The sequence below is a fragment of the Pristiophorus japonicus genome, chromosome 8 (genome assembly GCF_044704955.1).
Source record: "Pristiophorus japonicus isolate sPriJap1 chromosome 8, sPriJap1.hap1, whole genome shotgun sequence".
Lineage (NCBI taxonomy): Eukaryota > Metazoa > Chordata > Chondrichthyes > Pristiophoridae > Pristiophorus > Pristiophorus japonicus.
This window is the reverse complement of record NC_091984.1, coordinates 3,332,386-3,355,241: the sequence shown is the minus strand read 5'-3', so window position 1 is coordinate 3,355,241 and position 22,856 is coordinate 3,332,386. Positions and strand designations below refer to the sequence as shown.

The window sequence follows — 22,856 nt, the reverse complement described above, 5'->3', positions numbered from 1 at the left end:
AAGTGATCTCGGATACAAATACACAAATCACTAAACGTTGTGACACAGGTTAGCAAGGCCATAAAAAGCAAACCAAGCACTGGGATTTATTGCTAGAGGGATAGAATTGAAAAGTAGGGAAGTTATGCTAAACCTGTATCGAACCTTGGTTAGACCACACTTGGAGCACTGCGTATAGTTCTGGTCGCCATATTATAAAATGGATATAGAGGCAAAAATGATTTACAAGGATGATACCTGAAATGCAAGGTTACACTCATCAGGAAAAGATGAACAGTCTGGGTCTCTTTTTTTTTCTCTTTGAAAAGAGAAGGCTGAGGGGGTGATCTAATAGTTCTTTAAAATTCTGAAATGTGTTGATAGCTTAGACACTGTGTTTCCACTTGTGGGGAAGGCCACCAATATAAGACAGTCACTAATAAATCCAATGGGGAATTCAGGAGAAACTTCTTTACCCAGAGAGCGGTAGGAATGTGGAACTCGCTGCCACAGGGAGGTATTGAGACAAATAGTATCAATGTATTTAAGGGGGGGCTGGATAAACACATGAGGGGGAACGGAATAGAGGATTGTGCAGATAGTTAGATGAGGACGGTGGGCGGCTTGAGTGGGGCATAAATGCGGGCATGGACTGGTTGGGCCGAATGGCCTGTTTCTGTGCTGTATATTCTCTGTTCCTGTGCAGTTCTTCTCACTAACATCTGGTGCTAATGTTGGGCGATCTGTCCCACAGACAAACCACTCAACAATCTCATTGTTATTGGCTGGATTAAAATGCTTTTGATTCATGTTTAGTCAATTGGATGTCTGACTTTGGCTTCGAGAAGTGTGAGATCTCTGAAGCCATGATGCGAGAGATGTACTTTAGCCTTTTAAACATACAGCTAGATATTCAGAATGTAGAATTAATCTACAATAGCTCACGTTCTTGATTTAAAAAAAAAAAAAAAATTCTCATCCTAATATTCAGATCCCTCCATGGTCTCGCCCCGCCTTATCTCTGTTACCTCCTTCAGACCGACAACCCTCCGAGATCTTTGCATTCCTCCAATTCTGACCTGTTGCACATCCCCAATTTTCATCAACCACCTGGGGACCGTGCCTTCAGCTGCCTGGGCCCCAGGCTCTGGGATTCCCTGCCTAAACCTCTCTGCCTCACTTCCTTTTCAGATGCTCCTTTAAGACATAGAAACATAGAAAATAGGTGCAGGAGTCGGCCCTTCGAGCCTGCACCACCATTCAATAAGATCACGGCTGATCATTCACCTCAGTACCCCTTTACTGCTTTCTCTCCAAACCCCTTGATCCCTTTAGCCGTAAGGGCCACATCCAACTCCCTCTTGAATATATCCAATGAACTGGTCTCAACAACTCTCTACGGTAGAGACTTCCACAGGTTAACAACTCTGAGTGAAGAAGTTTCTCCTCATCTCGGTCCTAAATGGCTTACCCCTTATCCTTAGATTGTGACCCCTGGTTCTGGACTTCCCCAAAATTGGGAACATTCTTCCTGCATCTCACCTGTCCAATCCAGTCAGAATTTTATATGTTTCTATGAGATCCCCTCTCATTCTTCTAAACTCCAGTGATTACAGGACCAGTCGATCCAGTCTCTCCTCATATGTCAGTCCTGCCATTCTGGAAATCAGTCTGGTGAACCTTCGCTGCACTCCCTCAATAGCAAGAATGTCCTTCCTCAGGTTAGGAGACCAAAACTGAACACAATATTCAAGGTGTGGTCTCACCAAAGCCCTGTATAACTGCAGTAAGACCTCCCTGCTCCTATACTCAAATCCCCTAGCTATGAAGGCCAACATACCATTTGCCGCCTTCACCGCCTGCTGTACCTGTATGCCAACTTTCAATGACTGATGTACCATGACACCCAGGTCTCGGTGCACCTCCCCTTTTCCTAATCTGCCGCCATTCAGATAATCTGTCTTCCTGTTTCTGCCACCAAAGCTCACATTTATCCACATTATACTGCATCTGCCATACATGTGCCCACTCACCTAACCTGTCCAAGTCACCCTGCAGCCTCTACCACTTTGATCCAGCTTTTGGTCACCTGTCCCAATATTTCCTCATGGCTCGGGGTCAAATTCTGCCTGGTATCGCTCCTGTGAAGTACCTTGGAAGATCTTTTTACTCCGTTAAAGGCGCTATATAAATGCAAGTTGTTGCGGTGGGCTTGCAGTTGCCAGTTAGAAAAGAAGCTCTGGCCTTGCGGATTCTGTCCGCTCAGTCCTTGCTCTGGTTCACAGCCTCGAACCGCTCCAGGGTATCTGTTACTCCACATGATGTGCCCTGGACATTCGATTTCCCTGTAGTCATCCACCGTGATGGGCCAAGCAGTGTTTAATGACCTTGTGACAATGTCAGCCTGCATTTCCCTCCGCGGAAATGCCCAGAGGACTTCGACCCTCGTCACGAAAGAGCGGAAAGTAATTTAAAAAAAAAATGTCCCGACCTTTGTCAGCACTTTTAACAACCTTTTACAAACACGACTTGTATTTATATAGCGCCTTTAACGTAGTGAAGCTTCACGGGAGTATTATGAGCTAGCGATCCACATCTTGTGGCCGTTAATAATGTACTCGCCGCCTTTCTTCTCTGCTTTGGTCTTGAGGCCAGCCACATCGGAGCCAGCACCTGGTTCTGTCACGCAGCACGCCTGAGCGAGCAGAAGAGTTCAGTTAGCGAGAGCTGTTTGTTGCAGCGAAGGATTTTGTAAACCGCAACATCGAGGTAGACTCTCGCACATCAGCGGCTCCTCGGCCATGCGCCCCAAGTACTACTTCTGCTTGGGGCCCGCCAGGATCACCGGCATTTCCTTGCAAGGGAAGAGGCCACAGGTTAAAGACCTGGCCTTTACTAACTCTTCCTGACATAAAGTTGCACTCTGGTTATTTCACTACCCTTGTGGCGTAGGTTGCCTGTTGTGCGATGTGCTGTAACACAACCAATTTTAAATTGCGTAACAGTACTGCTACTTTGTGTTGAGGTAGATGGTCCCTTCCCTAGATTGGTAGCATTAAAGCCGAATGAAATCATAGATTCACACAGCACAGAAGGAGGCCATTCGGCCCATCGTGCCTGTGATGGCTCTTCGAAGGAGCGATCCAATTAGTCCCACACACCTGCTCCTTCCCTCCCCCCCCACCCCTCCCCCCAAAGTCCTGTCGAATTTTTTTTTTTCTTTACAAGTGTGCAATTCCCCAATTCCTGAGCAGCTGAGGATACATGGCTCAAGTTGAACTGCAAAACTTTGGGTCATCCGCTTGCTATCTTTGCCTTTTAATGAACGTAATAGATTATTATGGATTGAACAGTGTGCAGCTGGTTGGCGGAGAGTCAATGCTCCCATGAAGCCGCCAGCTTTATTGAAGCATAGCATTTTTGGGAGCTTGTCGGTTCGTACCCGCGACTCCCCCCCCCCCCCCCCCCCAACTCAGGGCCTTGGTGTGGGGGGGGGGAGGAGGGGGTGATCCAGTGACTTGTCCCAGCGACAGGTGGAGCATCGGAGGGGGAGTTGCCCCAAGGCTCACTCGTGTATCTCTCAGCAACTGGCTCAGGAGAGGCATCGACCAGGGTGCCAGATCTTACAAAGGACGCCGAGGCCTTGGGAGAGGGTGCAGCGGAGATTTACGAGAATGGTGAGGAACTGCAGCATTTGTTCATACTTGTTACTAAAAATATAACACTCGACGCAAGGTCCGTATATAGAGAAAAGGATTGTTTATTTAAACCTGATCGATCAAGGGAGATCCAGTTGCATCAGTCCCATTACTGGATGCAATCCTCTCCGGTCTCTTGGAACAGCCGTGGCTGCTACATTTTATACACTCAAAATACAGTCAATGTGTTCTCGGGAGATGTTAACTCCTCAGAATTCTCTGACCTCAGTCCCAGCCCCTTGTGAGACCCTTTGTTCTTTGTTTCAGCCTTAATTGCTGGAATGCAGGACTCGGCTATTCCTCCATGAACACATTCAGCCTTTCTTGCTTAAGATTTTAACTTTACTAAATTACTTTTCCTCTGATTAATTTTTTGCCACTGGAAAGTACTGCAAATAAAGCGCAGAGCTTAATTTTGAGTCCCATAACTTTCTTTAATGTTAATCCCAGACATATAAACCGTTCTAAAATAGTGAGCTAGGCCGCAGCTGGAGTATCGTGTCGAATTCTGGGCACCACATTTCAGCAAGGATGCCACGGCCTTGGCGAGGGTGCAGTGCAGTGGTCCCTCTAATTTTCTATTGGGCCGCGCGACCCATTCAGAAATCCGTGCACGCGCAGTGTTTGCTTTTCTGAGCCAGCTGAGCAGGAGCTCCAGAACTCTGCACGGCCGCGTAGCTTAAAGGGAACGTTGATGCGGAGGAGATTTCCTCGAATGGTACCGGGGCTGAGTTATGTGGAGAAGTTGGGGTGGTAATATTGGGGAGTCCGTGTAAATAAAAAAGGAAAAACACATTTCATAATTGAAAGCAAAAAACATTTGAAAAATTGGAAGTAATTTTGCGAGTGAGCAGTAATTTAAACGTTTGTAATGTTTCTTTCACTCCCAAGGTATTTTCTCCTGGCCCGCACCAACCCAGATCCCAAAGCCTCGGCGGGAAAGGCCTTCACTGGGTTCATTGTGGATGCCGACTCTCCTGGAATCCAGATCGGAAGAAAGGTATTTGGTGTGCTCATATGCCGAGGTGATTTACTGGATTTGTTGCGCCACTTGAGCGGTGTCGGTGGGATGGAATGGTGAGGCCCTTCAGGCCCTTCCCGAATACTAACCATCCTCCCATTACAGCCCTTAACCTTTTCCTTGAATTGGACCACATTTAGAATACTGTGCACAGACCTGATCTCCGTATCGAATACTTGGAAGGGGCAAAAATTCCAGGGCTGTGGGGAAGGGCAGCGGAGGGGGACTAATTGGATCGCTCTGTCACAGCCGGCACGAGCACCGTGGGCACTGTGGCGGCCTCCTGTGCTGTATTATTCAATGATTCTATAATATGAAAAGCATATAGAGGCACTGGTGAAGATGCAAAAAAAGATTTACACGGATGACCTGTATTGTGCGGTTATACCCCTCAGGAAAGATTAAACAGGCTGGGCCTCTTTTCTCTACAGAATAGAAGGCTGAGGGGTGACCTGGAAAGATTCAATAGTGTAGACTTGGAAAATATGTTTCCACTTGCATCGGAGTCAAAGACCAAGGGCCATAGATATCAGACAGTCACTAATAAACCCAATGGGGAATTCAGGAGAAACCTCTTTACCCAGAGAGCGGTGAGAATGTGGAACTCGCTGCCACAGGGAGGGGTTGAGGTGAATAGTATTGATGTATTTAAGGGGAAGCTGGATAAACACATGAGGGAGAAAGGAATAGAAGGATATGGGGATAGGGTGAGATGGAGAGGGGTGGGAGGGGGCTGGTGTGGAGCATAAACCCCGGCACGGAGTGGTGGGGCATAAACCCCAGCACGGAGCAGTGGGGCCGAATGGCTTGTTTCTGTGCTGTACATTCGATGTAAGGTTGAAGTTGGAGCTAACTGAATCAGAAAAGGCTTGTTAATTGGCATCAAAACTCCATTTGCCAATGGTTAGTCAGTGACGCAATGGGAAGAAACCTGGGCGCGGTGGAACCCCTAGACTCTGTGTTGTACAGGGCCTTGGTGAGACCACACCTGGAATATTGTGTGCAGTTTTGGTCTCCTAATCTGAGGAAGGACATTCTTGCTATTGAGGGAGTGCAGCGAAGGTTCACCAGACTAATTCCCAGGATGGCAGGACTGACATATGAAGAAAGATTGGATCGACTAGACTTGTATTCACTGGAGTTTAGAAGAATGAGAGGGGATCTCATAGAAACATATAAAATTCTGACGGGATTGGACAGGTTAGAGGCAGGAAGAATGTTCCCGATGTTTGGGGAGTTCCAGAACCAGGGGACACAATCTAAGGGTAAGCCATTTAGGACCGAGATGAGAAAATTCTTCACTGAGTTGTGAACCTGTGGAATTCCCTACCGCAGAGAGTTGTTGAGTCAAGTTCGTTGGATATATTCAAAAGGGAGTTAGATATGGCCCTTACGGCTAAAGGGATCAGGGGGTATTGAGAGAAAGCAGGAGTGGGGTACTGAAGTTGCATGATCAGCCATGATCATATTGAATGGTGTGCAGGCTCGAAGGACCAAATGGCCTACTCTTGCACCTATTTTCTGTGTCTGTTTTCTATGTCAGTCCTGAAACTGGTGTGCGGTAAAGGCTTTTATTCTGGCCAGTCGCTGGACAGCCCTTGCAGTACAGGTGAGTGTAACCTCATGGAGAATGAGTCCGCTGTTTGGCTTGTTGGTGTTAAAGTCTGTACTGCCAATGTTCACACGCAGTTGCTCAGTTACATTGATCAGAATAAGGCAAGGGCATTTGGTGCAATTATTACTACGGTTGCTTGGATAGTACACTCAGTGCGTGGTCCAGCAATTCATTGGTACAGTAACATCAGTATCGCTGGCTGAATGTGCCGGCCAACCGAAGATAATTGGCAGATGGCAAGGGTTATACTGGGGTCTCCGAGTGCTGTGACCTTGTATTCAAACCCCATTATCCCAGGGTCCGTGTCACCATAAACCCCATTATCCCAGGGTCTGTCACCATAAACCCCATTATCCCAGGGTCTGTCACCATAAACCCCATTATCCCAGGGTGCATGTAACTATAAACCCCATTATCCCAGGGTCCGTGTCACTATAAACCCCATTATCCCAGGGTCCGTGTCACTATAAACCCCATTATCCCAGGGTCCGTGTCACCATAAACCCCATTATCCCAGGGTCTGTCCCTATAAACCCCATTATCCCAGGATTCGTGTCCCAATAAACCCCATTATCCCAGGGTCCATGTAACTATAAACCCCCATTATCCCAGGGTCTGACCCTATAAACCCCATTATCCCAGGGTCCATGTCCCTATAAACCCCATTATCCCAGGGTCTGACCCTATAAACCCCATTATCTCAGGGTCTGTGTCCCTATAAAACCCCATTATCCCAGGGTCCGTGTCACTATAAACCCCATTATCCCAGGGTCCGTGTCACTATAAACCCCATTATCCCAGGGTCCGTGTCACCATAAACCCCATTATCCCAGGGTCTGTCCCTATAAACCCCATTATCCCAGGATTCGTGTCCCAATAAACCCCATTATCCCAGGGTCCATGTAACTATAAACCCCCATTATCCCAGGGTCTGACCCTATAAACCCCATTATCCCAGGGTCCATGTCCTTATAAACCCCATTATCCCAGGGTCTGACCCTATAAACCCCATTATCTCAGGGTCTGTGTCCCTATAAAACCCCATTATCCCAGGGTCCGTGTCCCAATAGACCCCATTATCCCAGGGTCCATGTAACTATAAACCCCATTATTCCAGGGTCTGTGTCCCTATAAACCCCATTATCCCAGGGTCTCCCTATATCCCCATTATCCCAGGGTCCATGTAACTATAAACCCCATTATCCCAGGGTCTGTGTCCCTATAACCCCATTATCCCAGGGTCTGTGTCCCTATAAACCCCATTATCCCAGGGTCCGTGTCCCTATCAACCCCATTATCCCAGGGTCCGTGTCCCTATATACCCCATTATCCCAGGGTCCGTGTCCCTATATACCCCATTATCCCAGGGTCCGTGTCCCTATATACCCCATTATCCCAGGGTCCGTGTCCCTATAAACCCCATTATCCCAGGGTCCGTCTCCCTATATACCCCATTATCCCAGGGTCCGTGTCCCTGTAAACCCCATTATCCCAGGGTCTGTCACTATTTCCCCATTATCCCAGGGTCTGACACTATATACTCCATTATCCCAGGGTCCGTCTCCCTATATACCCCATTATCCCAGGGTCCGTGTCCCTGTAAACCCCATTATCCCAGGGTCTGTCACTATTTCCCCATTATCCCAGGGTCTGACACTATATACTCCATTATCCCAGGGTCTGACACTATATACTCCATTATCCCAGGGTCCGTGTCACTATATACCCCATTATCCCAGGGTCTGTGTCCCTATAAACCCCATTATCCCAGGGTCTGACACTATATACTCCATTATCCCAGGGTCTGACACTATATACTCCATTATCCCAGGGTCCGTGTCACTATATACCCCATTATCCCAGGGTCTGTGTCCCTGTAAACCCCATTATCCCAGGGTCTGACACTATATACCCCATTATCCCAGGGTCCGTGTCACTATATACCCCATTATCCCAGGGTCCGTGTCCCTGTAAACCCCATTATCCCAGGGTCTGACACTATATACTCCATTATCCCAGGGTCTGACACTATATACTCCATTATCCCAGGGTCCGTGTCACTATATACCCCATTATCCCAGGGTCTGTGTCCCTATAAACCCCATTATCCCAGGGTCCATGTCACTATATACCCCATTATCCCAGGGTCCGTGTCACTGTCAAATGCTTCAGTATTTGTCCCTTGTGATTAATGTTGGTGTAAAGCCTTCAACACACTGAAATCACAGCTCAGCTGTGGGCCCCAGTGACCTGGACCCTCCTTCAATTGCTTTATATTGGGTTTGTGTGACATTTAAGTTTCCAGAGGGCAACGGCCAGGTCCCAAAATAAAATTGAAGTGTCCTTTCTTTCACCTGTGATTGAAGTGTCCTTTCTTTCACCTGTGATTGAAGGAAGAATAAATGAACACGCTTCATCAAATTCAGTTTGTCAACCCTGGTGTTAAACTGTGTTTTGAACTTGCTGTGTGTGAAAAATTAATAAACATTCTTCCCCAACCTGTCATCGGAAAGGCCCTTAAACAATAATGTAGAATGTTAGAATAACACAACTTCTCTCCCAACTACTTTTGACCATGTTCTTGTGTGGGACTGCTCCTAAAATGAACCATTGCCTTGACCATGGCCCGTTTATTGTATATCAAAAGAAGCCTCTATTCAAGATGGCGTAGGACTTGGGAGCAACATTTCATAACCGTGCCTCACGGCACCAACCAGTGGCCAGAGTCTGCAGCTACATTGTGACAGCAGGCACAGCAACATTTAATGTTAAATGTTGACAAATAAAGAAAGAACTTGCATTCGTATAGCACCTTTTACGACATCAGGCTGTCCCAAAGCGCTTTACTGCCAATGAAGTACTTTTGAAGCGTAGTCACTGTTGTATTGGAGGGAACGCAGCCACCAGTTTGCACACAGCAAGATCCCACACACAGCACTGTGGTAATGACCAGATTTATTTTAATTATGTTAGTTGAGGGATAGATATTAGTCCAGGACACCAGGGGGAACTCCCCCTGCTCTTCAAACTAGTGCCTTGGGATCTTTTACATTGAGAGAGCAGACGGGACCTCAGTTTAACATCTCATCCGAAAGATGGCACTTCTGACAGTGCAGCACTCCCTCAGTACTGCCCCTCCGACAGTGTAGCACTTCCTCAGTACTGCCCCTCCGACAGTGTAGCACTCCCTCAGTACTGCCCCTCCGACAGTGCAGCACTCCCTCAGTACTGCCCCTCCGACAGTGCAGCACTCCCTCAGTACTGCCCCTCCGACAGTGCAGCACTCCCTCAGTACTGCCCCTCCGACAGTGCAGCACTCCCTCAGTACTGCCCCTCCGACAGTGCAGCACTCCCTCAGTACTGCCCCTCCGACAGTGCAGCACTCCCTCAGTACTGCCCCTCCGACAGTGCAGCACTCCCTCAGTACTGCCCCTCCGACAGTGCAGCACTCCCTCAGTACTGCCCCTCCGACAGTGTAGCACTCCCTCAGTACTGCCCCTCCGACAGTGCAGCACTCCCTCAGTACTGCCCCTCCGACAGTGCAGCACTCCCTCAGTACTGCCCCTCCGACAGTGTAGCACTCCCTCAGTACTGCCCCTCCGACAGTGTAGCACTCCCTCAGTACTGCCCCTCCGACAGTGTAGCACTCCCTCAGTACTGCCCCTCCGACAGTGTAGCACTCCCTCAGTACTGCCCCTCCGACAGTATAGCACTCCCTCAGTACTGCCCCTCCGACAGTGTAGCACTCCCTCAGTACTGCCCCTCCGACAGTGTAGCACTTCCTCAGTACTGCCCCTCCGACAGTGCGGCGCTCCCTCCGACAGTGCATCACTCTGTTACAACGTAAAATGTTGACAGAAACGTGAGCATAAATTGTGACAACAGGAAGTGCAAGTCTTGTTAATAATTATGTCCATATTGTTGCACTAGGAGATGAACCTGGGTCAGCGCTGCTCAGACACCAGAGGTATTGTGTTTGAAGATGTTCGAGTTCCGAAGGAGAATGTCCTCGTTGGCGAGGGAGCTGGCTTCAAAATTGCCATGGGCGCCTTTGATAAAACCCGCCCACCGGTGAGTGGCGTTTACTGCTGATTGATGTTTTGGGGAGGGGCGACCGTTTAGTGCTTTAACCAAAACTCTGTCTGTTGAGTCAGAGATACAGTTGGAGCAAACTGCCCTTTTCTGACGAGCAGCAGGAATATCGGCCTAATTCTGAAGCAATATGATTAGCAGTTTGTCCATTTTAAATGCAGAAAAATATTTTGGATGATTTGCCCACCTACCCTTGGGGAGAACTCCCCTGCTCTTCTTTGAAATAGTGGCTGAAGTATCTATTACGTCCACCTGAGAACAGATGAGACTTCAGATTAACCACTCATCCAAAAGACAGCACCTCCGACCGTGCGGCGCTCCCTCAGTACCACCCCTCCGACAGTGCGGCGCTCCCTCAGTGCTGCCCCTCCGACCGTGTGGCGCTCCCTCGGTGCTGCCCCTCCGACAGTGCGGCACTCCTTCGGTGCTGCCCCTCCGACAGTGCGGCACTCCCTCGGTGCCGCCCCTTCGACAGTGCAGCATTCCCTCAGTACTGCCCCTCCAACAGTGCAGCATTCCCTCAGTACTGCCCCTCCAACAGTGCAGCATTCCCTCAGTACCGCCCCTTCGACAGTGCAGCATTCCCTCAGTACTGCCCCTCCGACAGTGCAGCACTCCCTCAGTACTGCCCCTCCGACAGTGCAGCACTCCCTCAGTACTGCCCCTCCGACAGTGCAGCACTCCCTCAGTACTGCCCCTCCGACAATGCAGCACTCCCTCAGTACTGCCCCTCCGACAGTGCAGCACACCCTCAGTACTGCCCCTCCGACAGTGCAGCACTCCCTCAGTACCGCCCCTCCGACAGTGCAGTGCTACTGTAGTGAAAGAGGAGGTAGTGGAGACACTTGATGGGATAAAAAATGATAAAGAGGAGATATTAGAAAGGCTGGCTGTAATTAAAGTAGATAAATCACTGGACCAAATGCGATGCATGCTCGGATGCTGAGGGAATTGGGAGCGGAAATTGCGGAGGTACTGATCATAATATTCCAATCCTCCATAGATAGGGGGCGGTGCCAGAGCACTGGAGAATTGCAAGTGTCACACCCTGGTTCAAAAAAGGGTGCAAGGATAAATCCAGCAACTACAGGCCCCACGGTCGTTGGGAAGATTTGAGAAACAGTAATTAGAGACAAAATTAACAGTCACTTGGACACGTGTGGATTAATTAAGGAAAGCCAGCACGGATTTGTTAATGGCAAATCGTGTTTAACCAACTTGATCGAGTTTTTTGCTGAGGTAACAGAGAGGGTTGATGAGGGAAATGTGGTTATCGTGGTGTACATGGATTTCCAAAAGGTGCTCGATAAAGTGCCACACAATAGGCTTGCAGCAAAGTGGAAGGCCATGGAATAAAAGGGACAGTGGCAGCATGGATACAGGATTGTCTCAGTGACAGGGAACAGAGAGAGTGGTGAGCGGTTGTTTCTGGGCCTGGAGGAAGGTATACAGTGGTGTTCCCCAGGGGTCGGGACTGGGACCACGGCTTTTCTTGGGTGTATATTAATGACTTGGACTTGGGTGTACAGGGCACAATTTGCAGATGACACAAAACTTGGAAGTCTGGTGAACAGTGAGGAGGTTAGTGATAGACTTCAAGAGAACATAGACAGGCTGGTGGGATGGGCAGACATGTGGCAGATGAAGTTTAACGCAGAAAATTTGGTTTGAACGTGTTCCTGAACTCTGCCTCTGAGTAACGCGAGTGTAATTGCAGGTTGCAGCTGGGGCCGTGGGTTTAGGCCAGCGAGCTGTGGATGAGGCTACCAAGTATGCTTTGGAAAGGAAAACATTTGGAAAGTTACTTGCAGAGGTAAGGTCAAGGATCACAGCAATCCCTCCATGGCCTCCCCCCTCCCTATCTCTGTAATCTCCTCCAGCCCCACAACACCCCCCCCCCCCCCCACCTGTCCCTCCCCAAGATCTCTGCACTCCTCTAATTCTGCCCTCTCGAACATCCCTGATTTTTATCACTCAACCATCGGTGGCCGTGCCTTCAGCTGCCTGGGCCCCAAGCTCTGGAACTCCCTCCCTAAACCTCTCCGCCTCTCTACCTCTCTCTCCTGCTCCTTTAAGACGCTCCTTAAGACCGACTTCTTTGACCAAGCTTTTGTCCTAAAATCGCCTTGTGTGACTCCGTGTCACATTTTGTCCGATAACCCTCCCGTGAAGCGCCTTGGGATGTTTTTACTGCGTTAACGGCGCTATATAAATGCAAATTGTCATAATTAACGCCACAGCAGCCAATGAACATCTACCCTTGCTCAGTACTGGGATGTCCCATAAAGTCCTGGAGGCAGGAATGATGCCTGTAACTAATCGCTTGCCGTAATTATAACCCCAAACCCGCGACGCCGTTGTCGGTTTCTGTGACCATGGCGGGGGAGAGCCGCACCTGTCTCAGCCGTGCCCTGTTTCTCTCTCTCTCTCTCTCTCTCTCTCTCTCTGCGTGCAGCACCAAGCGGTTTCCTTCCTGCTGGCGGAGATGGCCATGAAGGTGGAACTGGCGCGCCTGGGTTACCAGCGAGCAGCCTGGGAGGTGGACCAGGGGCGGAGGAACACGTACTACGCCTCCATCGCCAAGGCCTTTGCGGGCGACATCGCCAATCAGGTCGCCAGCGATGCCGTCCAGGTCTTCGGGGGCAATGGCTTCAACTGTGACTATCCCGTGGAGAAACTGATGAGGGACGCAAAAATCTACCAGGCAAGTCCGACTGAAGTCGCACACATACTTCCGACCAATGTGTGCCCTCTGCTTGCTTTCTCTCGGGTGCACAGCCCCTGTAACGCGCTGCACGGCCCACTCGTGCTTCCGTACACGCGCGGTTTGTCGCCCCTGCGCCGGGACCTTCAGACCCACTGCACAGACGCGTGGCTTAACGGGAACATCGCTTCAAAGACTGTTGAAGTACAAAAGAAATACCTTGCATTTCTGCCGTATCTTTCACACACCTCGGGACGTCCCAAAGCGCTTTACAGCCAATGAAGTCCTTTTTTTTTTTTGAAGTGTAGTCCCTGTTGTAATGTGGGAAACGCGGCAGTCAATTTTGTGCACAGCAAGCTCCCACAAACAGCAATGTGATAATAACCGGATAATTTGTGTTTTGCTTTCCTGATGTTGGTTGAAGGATAAATATTGGCCAGCTCACCGGGGAGAATTCCCCCGCTCCTCGGTGGCAACACTCTCGCCACTGAGTCGGAAGGTTGTGGGTTCAAGTCCCACTCCAGAGGCTTGAGCATAAAATCCAGGCCAACAGTCCCAATGCAGTACTGAGGGAGCGCCGCACTGTCAGAGGGGCAGTACTGAGGGAGCGCCGCACTGTCGGAGGGACGGTACTGAGGGAGCGCCGCACTGTCGGGGGGGCAGTACTGAGGGAGCGCCGCACTGTCGGAGGGGCAGTACTGAGGGAGCGCCGCACTGTCGGAGGGGCAGTACTGAGGGAGCGCCGCACTATCGGAGGGGCAGTACTGAGGGAGCGCCGCACTGTCGGAGGGGCAGGACTGAGGGAGCGCCGCACTGTCGGAGGGGCAGTACTGAGGGAGCGCCGCACTGTCAGAGGGACAGTTCTGAGGGAGCGCCGCACTGTCGGAGGGGCAGTACTGAGGGAGTGCCGCACTGTCGGAGGGACAGTACTGAGGGAGTGCTGCACTGTCGGAGGGGCAGTACTGAGGGAGTGCTGCACTGTCGGAGGGACAGTTCTGAGGGAGTGCTGCACTGTCGGAGGGACAGTTCTGAGGGAGTGCCGCACTGTCGGAGGGACAGTGCTGAGGGAGTGCCGCACTGTCGGAGGGGCAGCACCGCATTATCGGATGTTCCTTCTTTTGCATGAGATGTTAAACCGAGACCCCAGCTTCTGTCACAGCTGAACGTAAAAGATCCCACGGTGATCCTGAGGTAGTGAAAGGCACTCTATAAATGCAAGTTCTTTCCTCCTTAAACTACAATAGCTATGTTGATACGAACTATGAACAAGGTTATCCTTAAAATCTAACCCTGAGCATTTTAGGAATGTTTAATGGAAAGATTAGATCCCGTTTATAAATATGGGTCGTACATCCTTCTGTCATAATGACAAAAGTGCAGGATTGTGTTGACAAATTGTATGCTAATTGCTTCACACCAACATTCCCCGAGGAGTGTGGGTGTGGGGCCGTGCTTCTGTCAGGAGGTCCCGCACAGCGTGCTCACCAGCTGGGAGGGAGAGGGACCGTGCACAGAAACAAAATTAGACTGAGCGTTGCCTCGCACATTGTTGCATCCTTGAAATATGCAAAACATCATTGACTCATAAAATGATACACACAGCAGGAGGCCATTCGGCCCATCGTTCCTGTGCCGGCTCGGTGACAGAGCGATCCAATCAGTCCCACAGCCCGGCACATCTTTTCCCTTCGAGTATTTATCCAACTCCCATTTGAAAGTTACTATTGAATCTGCTCCCACCGCCCTTTCAGGCAGCGCGTTCCCGATCACAACAACTCGCTGCGTAAATTTACAAAAAAGAATGTTTCCTCAGTGTCAGCTGTGGCTCAGTGGGCAGCACTCTCGTTTCTGAGGTCAGAAGGTCTTGGGTTCAAGTCCCAAGTAGCACAAATATCTCAGCTGACACCCCAGTGCAGTGCTGAGGGAGCGCTGCACTGTCGGAGGTGTCGTCTTTCGGATGAGACGTTAAACCGAGGCCCCATCTGCCCTCTCAAGAGCCGGGTAGTTGTCCCCGGGGTCCTGGACCAATATTTATCCCTCAGTCAACATAACAAAAAACAGACTATCTAGCCATTATCGCATTGCTGTGTGTGGGAGCTTGCTGTGCGCAAATTAGCTGCCGCGTTTCCTACATTGCAACAGTGACTACACTCCAAAAATACTTCATTGGCTGTAAAGCGCTTTGGGACGTCCGGTGGTCATGAAAGGCGCTATAGAAATGTAAATCTTTCTTCCTTTTTCCCCTCTGGTTCTATTTCCAATCACCTTCAATCTGTGTCCGTCTGGTTACCGACCCTCCTGCCCCTGGAAACAGTGTCTCCTTCGTTACTCTATCCAAACCATTCATGATTTTGAACGCCTCTATTGAATAAATCTTCTCTGCTCTAAGGAGAACAATCCCAGTTTCTCCAGTCTCTCCACATAATTGATGTCCCTCATCTGGTAAATCCCCTTTGCCCCCTCTCCAGGGCCGTGACACCCTTCCTAAAGTGCGGTGCCCAGAATTGGACACACTACTCCAGCTGGGACCGAACCAGTGTATTATCTCGCTGCTGTTTGTGGGAGCTTGCTGTGCGCAGATTGGCCAGTCGTGTTTCCCTACATTACAGCAGGTGACTACACCTCAAAGACTTCTTCATTGGCTGGAGAGCATTTTGAGGTTGTGTACAGCGATGCAGAATTGCAAGTTTCCCTCTCTCTCTCTCTCTCTCTCTCTGCTCCTTTTAAGCAGTGATTCTCCAGTGTTGCAGTTTGAGCTGTGATCGGGATTGTGGGGCTATCTCGCGCACCATTCTATGCTGACAGTTCCTTTGTCGTCCGCCTGCCCGCTGTCGGGCTCTTGTCCCGATTGAATGCTTCAGTGACTGAACACTGATGTGCGTGTCTCCCTCACCAAAGTCCCAGCAACTTAGAGATAAATGAGTATGCAGTGATTCAGTGAGCACGAGAATGGTATTGTTACGCCAGAGCAGTTATTAATCACATAACCAGACAGCATGTAATAATGGAGCCTGAAATACATGATAGAAATTGTTCTTCACCTCTGCTGGTTTCAGTTTCGTTTTATTTCAATGCAAGTTCTTTTTTAAAAACTCTGCTGCCCGTGTCCTAACTCGTAGCAAGTCCCGCTCACCCCCTGTGCTCGCTGAACCTACACTGGCTCCCGGTCCGGCAACAACTCGATTTTTAAAATTCTCATCCTCGTTTACAAATCCCTCCATGGGCCTCGCCCCCCCTCTCCCCATCTCTGTAACCTTCTCCAGCCCTACAAACCTCCGAGATATCTACGCTCCTCCAATTCTGCCCTCTTGCGCATCCCTGATTTCCCATTGGCGGCTGCCTGGTCGCTCAGCTCTGGAACGCCCTCCCTGAACCTCTCCGCCTCTCCATCTCTCTCTCCTCCTTTATGATGCTCCTTAAAACCGACCTCTTTGGCCAAGCTTTTGGTCACCTGTCCTAATATCTCCTTACGTAGCTCGGTATCAAATTTTGTTTGTTAATCGCTCCCGTAAAGCACTTTGGGACGTTTTACTACGTTAAAGGTATTACATAAATACAAGCTGATTTGGATGAAAGCGACTCCTTTTCTCTTTAGTATTCAAGCGAACATATGAAAAAGTAGCAGGAGTCGGCCATATGGCCCCTCGAGCCTGCTCCGCCATTTAATAAGATCATGGCTGATCTGATCGTGGACTCAGCTCCACTTCCCTGCTCTCTCCCCATAATCCCTTATTCCCTTATCGGTTAAGAAACTGTCCATTTCTGTCTTAAATTTATTCATTGTCCCAGCTTCCACAGCTCTCTGAGACAGAGAATTCCACAGATTTACAACCCTCTGAGAGAAGAAATTTCTCCTCATCTCAGTTTTAAATGGGCGGCCCCTTATTCTAAGACCATGCCCTCTAGTTCTAGTCTCCCCCATCAGTGGAAACATCCTCACTGCATCCACCTTGTCAAGCCCCCTCATAATCTTATATGTTTCGATAAGATCACCTCTCATTCTTCTGAATTCCAATGAGTAGAGACCCAACCTACTCAACCTTTCCTCATAAGTTAACCCCTTCATCTCCGGAATCAACCTAGTGAACCTTGGTGCGTTGCTATTTCTTCAGTAAGTTATACAGGTTACGATTAATTACTTGCGGAGCAAGTTTTGTTGGTCATTATTGTTACTGTTGTTTGGACAAAGTGCGTTAACTTGCTGCAATTTCTGGTCATTTTATTTTAAATTTCTTTTCCAGATCTATGAAGGCACGGCTCAGATCCAAAGAATGATCATTGCACGGGAACTCATCGAGAAATACAAGCAGTGAGGTTTCCGTGTGTGTTCGCGGTCCGAAGGCAGGGCCTGTAATCTCATTTTACATATCGTTAAATGCTTATCAATGCAATGCCGATTCCCTCCCCTCCCCTCCCCCGCCCCACGCCCACACTCTGCTTTCCGTGCAATGGGGAAAGGGGCTAAAGCGGTAAACCCATTGCACGCCTGATTGACATTTACTTTTCACGAGAACAAAACCTTTTTTGGTACCGACAAACATTATCTGCAAGTGCCTCAGTTTGGACGGTGTACCGAGATAGGGCACTCGGAGGGTTTTCTGGAACCGGGTGAAGTTTGGGGGTGGGCTGCAATCAAATGCAATAAAAGACGAATAAATAATTACTTTGAAAAATAAACTAACTTCAGCAAAATGTGTGGTTGGAGTTTTAATTTCTCTCTCGCTGCTTTTTTCTGCCATTCTCCCCTGCCTGGCTCCCTGTCCAATGGGGAAACGGGCTCACCGTCGCCACCTGGTGCCTTGGCTGTGTGCGAGCATCAACTTTACAGAGAATTACATTACATCGTATTTACAGCCCAGGAACAGGCCATTGGGCCCACCGCTCCGTGCCAGGGTTTATGCCCCACCGCTCCGTGCCGGGGTTTATGCCCCACCGCTCCGTGCCGGGGTTTATGCCCCACCGCTCCGTGCCGGGGTTTATGCCCCACCGCTCCGTGCCGGGGTTTATGTCCCACCGCTCCGTGCCGGGGTTTTTGTCCCACCGCTCCGTGCCGGGGTTTATGTCCCACCGCTCCGTGCCGGGGTTTATGCCCCACCGCTCCGTGCCGGGGTTTATGCTCCACACCAGCCCCCTCCCACCCCTCTCCATCTCACCCTATCCCCATATCCTTCTATTCCTTTCTCCCCCATGTGTTTATCCAGCTTCCCCTTAAATACATCGATACTATTCGCCTCAACCCCTCCCTGTGGCAGCGAGTTCCACATTCTCACCGCTCTCTGGGTAAAGAGGTTTCTCCTGAATTCCCCATTGGGTTTATTAGCGACTATCTTATATTGATGGCCCCCTGGTTCTCGTATCTCCCACAAGTGGAAACATTTTCTCTACATCTACGCTATCGAACCCCTTCATAATCTTAAAGTAAATACCTTCACTTTTCTGGAGAAAAGAACTCCAGGCTGTTCAGTTCTTCCTGGTAAGTATATCCTCTCAGTTCTGGTATCATCCTTGTGAATGTTTTTGTATCTTCTCCAGTGCCTCTCTATCCTTTATACAATAAGGAGACTAGCTTACTGAGATGAGGAAATTGTCGTATGAGGAACAATTAAGTAGAATGGGCCTATATTCTGGAGTTTAGAAGAATGATGGGTGATCTTATTGAAATGTACAACATTCTTAGAGTACTTGACAGGGTAGATGCAGGGAGGATGTTTTCCCGGGGCTGGGGAGTCTAGAACCAGGGGTCACCGTCTCAGAATAAGGGGTCGGCCATTTAGGACTGAGATGAGGAGAACTTTCTTCACTCAGACATAGAAAGTAGGTGCAGGAGTAGGCCATTCGGCCCTTCGAGCCTGCACCACCATTCAGTAAGATCATGGCTGATCATTCCCTCAGTTACCCCTTTCCTGCTTTCTAAAGATGCTGGTGAATCTTTGGAATTCTCTGCTCCAGAGGGCTATGGATGCTGACTGAGTATATTCAAGACTGACATCGAAAGATTTTTGGGATCTCGGGGGATCAAGGTGGGGAAAGTGGAGTTGAGGTAGAAGATCAGCCATGATTGTACTGAATGGCGGTGCAGGCTCGAGGGGCCGAATGGCCTACTCCTGCTCCCATTTCTTATGTTCTTATGCAACTCTCGGCTATTCATTCTCCGCCCCCTTCATTTTGGTCAGTCTTCTAAAGAGGCTCATTCATCTGCCACCTTGTACTCAAACTGTTAAACCATTGTTTCCCTTACCGAAAATACAGCACTGCTGTTTCCCCATTTAAATATCCCGTCCTGGTTAGACCACACCCGGAGCACTGTGAGCAGTTCTGGACAACACATCTTGGGAAGGATATATTGGCCTTGGAGGGAGCGCAGCGTAGATATACCAGGATGATATCCAAGGATTACATTACGAGAGATTACACAAATTAGGGTTATATTCCTTATAATTTAGGTTGAGGGGTGATTTGATCGAAGTTTCAGGGTATTAAGGAGAACAGATAGAGAGTAACTATTCCCGCTAGTTGGCGATTCTAGGACTAGGGGGCGATAGTCTCAACAATTAGAGCCAGACCTTTCCTGAGTGAAATTGGGGAATATTTCTACACACAAAGGGTGAGAGAAATTTGGAACTCTTCTGGAAATGGCAATTGATGCTAGATCCATTGTCGATTTTAAATCGGAGATTGATAGATTTTTGTTAGAACATAATAGGAGCAGGAGTCGGCCATTTGGCCCCTCGAGCCTGCTCCACCATTCAATAAGATCATGGCTGATCTGAACATGGACTCAGCTCCACTTCCCTGCCCGCTCCCCATAACCCCTTATCCCCTTATCGTTTAAGAAACTGTCTATTTCTGTTTTAAATTTATTCAATGTCCCAGCTTCCACAGCTCTCTGAGGCAGCGAATTCCACAGATTTACAACCCTCTGAGAGAAGAAATTTCTCCTCATCTGTGTTTTAAATGGGCGGCCCCTTATTCTAAGATCGTGCCCTCTAGTTCTAGTCTCCCCCACCAGTGGAAACATCCTCTCTGCATCCACCTTGTCAAGCCCCCTCATAATCTTATACGTTTCGATAAGATCACCTCTCATTCTTCTGAATTCCAATGAGTAGAGGCCCAACCTCCTCAACCTTTCCTCATAAGTCAACCCCTTCATCTCCGTAATCAACCTAGTGAACCTTCTCTGAACTGCCTCCAAAGCAAGTATATCCTTTCGTAAATATAGAAACCAAAACTGCACGCAGTATTCCAGGTGTGGCCTTACCAATACCCTGTATAACTGTAGCAAGACTTCCCTGCTTTTGCAATAAATGCCAAGATTCCATTGGCCTTCCTGATCACGTGCTGTACCTGCATACTAACCTTTTGTGTTTCATGCACAAGTACCCCCAGGTCCCGCTGTACTGCAGCACTTTGCAATCTTTCTCCATTTAAATAATAACTTGCTCTTTGGCAGAAAAAATAAAAGTGCATGACCTCACACTTTCCAACATTATACTCCATCTGCCAAATCTTTGCCCACTCACTTAGCCTGTCTATGTCCTTTTGCAGATTTTTTGTGTCTTCCTCACACATTGCTTTTCCTCCCATCTTTGTATCGTCAGTAAACTTGGTTACATTACACTCAGTCCTTTCTTCCAAGTCATTAATATAGATTGTAAGTAGTTGGTGACCCAGCACTGATCCCTGCGGCACCCCACTCTTAACTGATTGCCAACCCGAGAATGAACCATTTATCCCGGCTTTCTGTTTGTCAGCCAATCCTCTATCCATGCTAATATATTACCCCCAACCTCGTGAACTTTTATCTTGTGCAGTAACCTTTTATGTGGCACCTTGGGGGGGGGAAAAAATTCAGTGATGAGCGAAAAGAGCAGGGAGAGTGGATCTAACTGGATCGGTCTTCAAAAGAGCCAGCGCAGACTCAATGGGACGAATGGTTGTGCTATTCTATGATTCCATGGAGGCCACAGATCACTCATAATCTCATTGAATGGAGAAACCGGCTCGAGGGGCTGAATGGCCTCTTTCTGTTCCTATGTTCCTACTTCGTTCCCTGCTTACTGCAACTCTCGGCAACCTTCTGTATGGGCAGACTATTCCACCAACATCCTGGGGGTCAGCATTGACCAGAAACTTCACTGGACCAGCCACATAAATCATCATCATAGGTGGTCCCTCGAACGAGAATAACTTGCTTCCACATAAATACTGTGGCTACAAGAGCAGGTCAGAGGCTGGGTATTCTGCGGTGAGTGTCTCACCTCCTGACTCCCCAAAGCCTTTCCACCATCTACAAGGCACAAGTCAGGGGTGTGATGGAACACTCTCCACTTGCCTGGATGAGTGCAGCTCCAGCAACACTCGAGAAGCTCGACATCATCCAGGACAAAGCAACCGCTTGATCGACACCCCATCCACCACCTTCAACACTCACTCCCTCCACCACCTTCAACATTCACTCCCTCCACCACCGGCGCACCGTGGCTGCAGTGTGTACCATCTACAAGATGCACTGCAGCAACTCGCCAAGGCTTCTTCGGCAGCACCTCCCAAACCCCCGACCTCTACCACCTAGAAGGACAAGGGCAGCAGGCGCATGGGAACACCACCACCTCCACGTTCCCCTCCCAGTCACACACACATCCCGACTGGGAAATATATCGGCCGTTCCTTCATCGTCGCTGGGTCACAATCCTGGAACTCCCTCCCTAACAGCACTGTGGGAGCACCTTCACCACACGGACTGCAGCGGTTCAAGAAGGCGGCTCACCACCACCTTCTCAAGGGGCAATTGATGCTGCTGCCCCACCACGAAGCCCAGCCCCCTCCTCACTAACCCTGAGAATTATTTACATAATGCAAACGGGTGCAGGTAGTCGAACTGTTCCTTCACCCTGTCTGGGTCAACAACTTGATGCATTAACCAACCAAACCATTAGGGGGCATAGCTTTACTCTCAGATTGCCATGAGCCATTGATCCACTAGAAGTGCACAAGTCATGTAAGTAGTTAACTTCAGCAAAAAAGCCATTAAATAAAAAGCAAACCAAGCATTAGGATTTATTTCTTGAGGGATTAAATTGAAAAGTAGGTGAGTTATGCTAAACTTGTATAGAACCTTGATTAGACCACACAGAGTACTGCGCGCAGTTCTGGTCGCCATATTATAAAAAGGATATAGAACCACTGGAGAAGTTGCAGAGAAGATTTTACAAGGATGATATCGGAAATGCGAGGGTATACATATCAGGAAAGGATGAACAGCCTGGGTCCCATTTCTCTTAAATTCAAGATATTCCAGACAGAGATCGATAGATTTTTGGATATTAAGGGAATCCAGGGATATGAGGATTGGCGGGAAAGTGGAGCTGAGTCCATGATTAGATCAGCCATGATTTTATTAAATGGCGGAGCAGGCTCGAGGGGCCAAATGGCCGGCTCCTGCTCCTATTTCTTGAGTCTTTTAACACTGGAGAGAACAGGAATGGTCAATTTGCAAGCTTTACTGAGATAGTTAACACTCAAAGCAGATACTTATTGTGTCCCAGGCAGATTTTCCACACGACATCTGAACTGCCCGTTAAAGTGATGGAAGAGGTGCAGGAAAGGGTGTCTCAGTATGAAATATAAATAGGCTTACTGGTTTTCACTGAAAACTGGAATGTGCAAAACATCACAAATTCCGATGCGGTCAAAAGAGAATTTTAACTTAATCAGTCCCCATTAAACATGTGTCCTGATTAAAGGGAA

The 22,856-nt window shown here is 48.9% G+C and overlaps 1 protein-coding gene across 1 annotated transcript in view; it reads left to right on the top strand.

Annotated features, from left to right (window-relative positions):
* acadm (acyl-CoA dehydrogenase medium chain) overlaps positions 1–17,801 on the top strand; it is a 63,485-nt gene extending 45,684 nt beyond the window's left edge. The window contains exons 8-12 of the mRNA XM_070886458.1: positions 4,569–4,677; positions 10,244–10,384; positions 12,123–12,218; positions 12,861–13,109; positions 17,351–17,801. Of these exons, the coding sequence (XP_070742559.1) occupies positions 4,569–4,677; positions 10,244–10,384; positions 12,123–12,218; positions 12,861–13,109; positions 17,351–17,422 (667 nt within the window). The 3' untranslated portion in view covers positions 17,423–17,801. The remainder of the gene's footprint in view (positions 1–4,568; positions 4,678–10,243; positions 10,385–12,122; positions 12,219–12,860; positions 13,110–17,350) is intronic.
* The last annotated feature ends 5,055 nt before the right edge of the window (positions 17,802–22,856 follow it).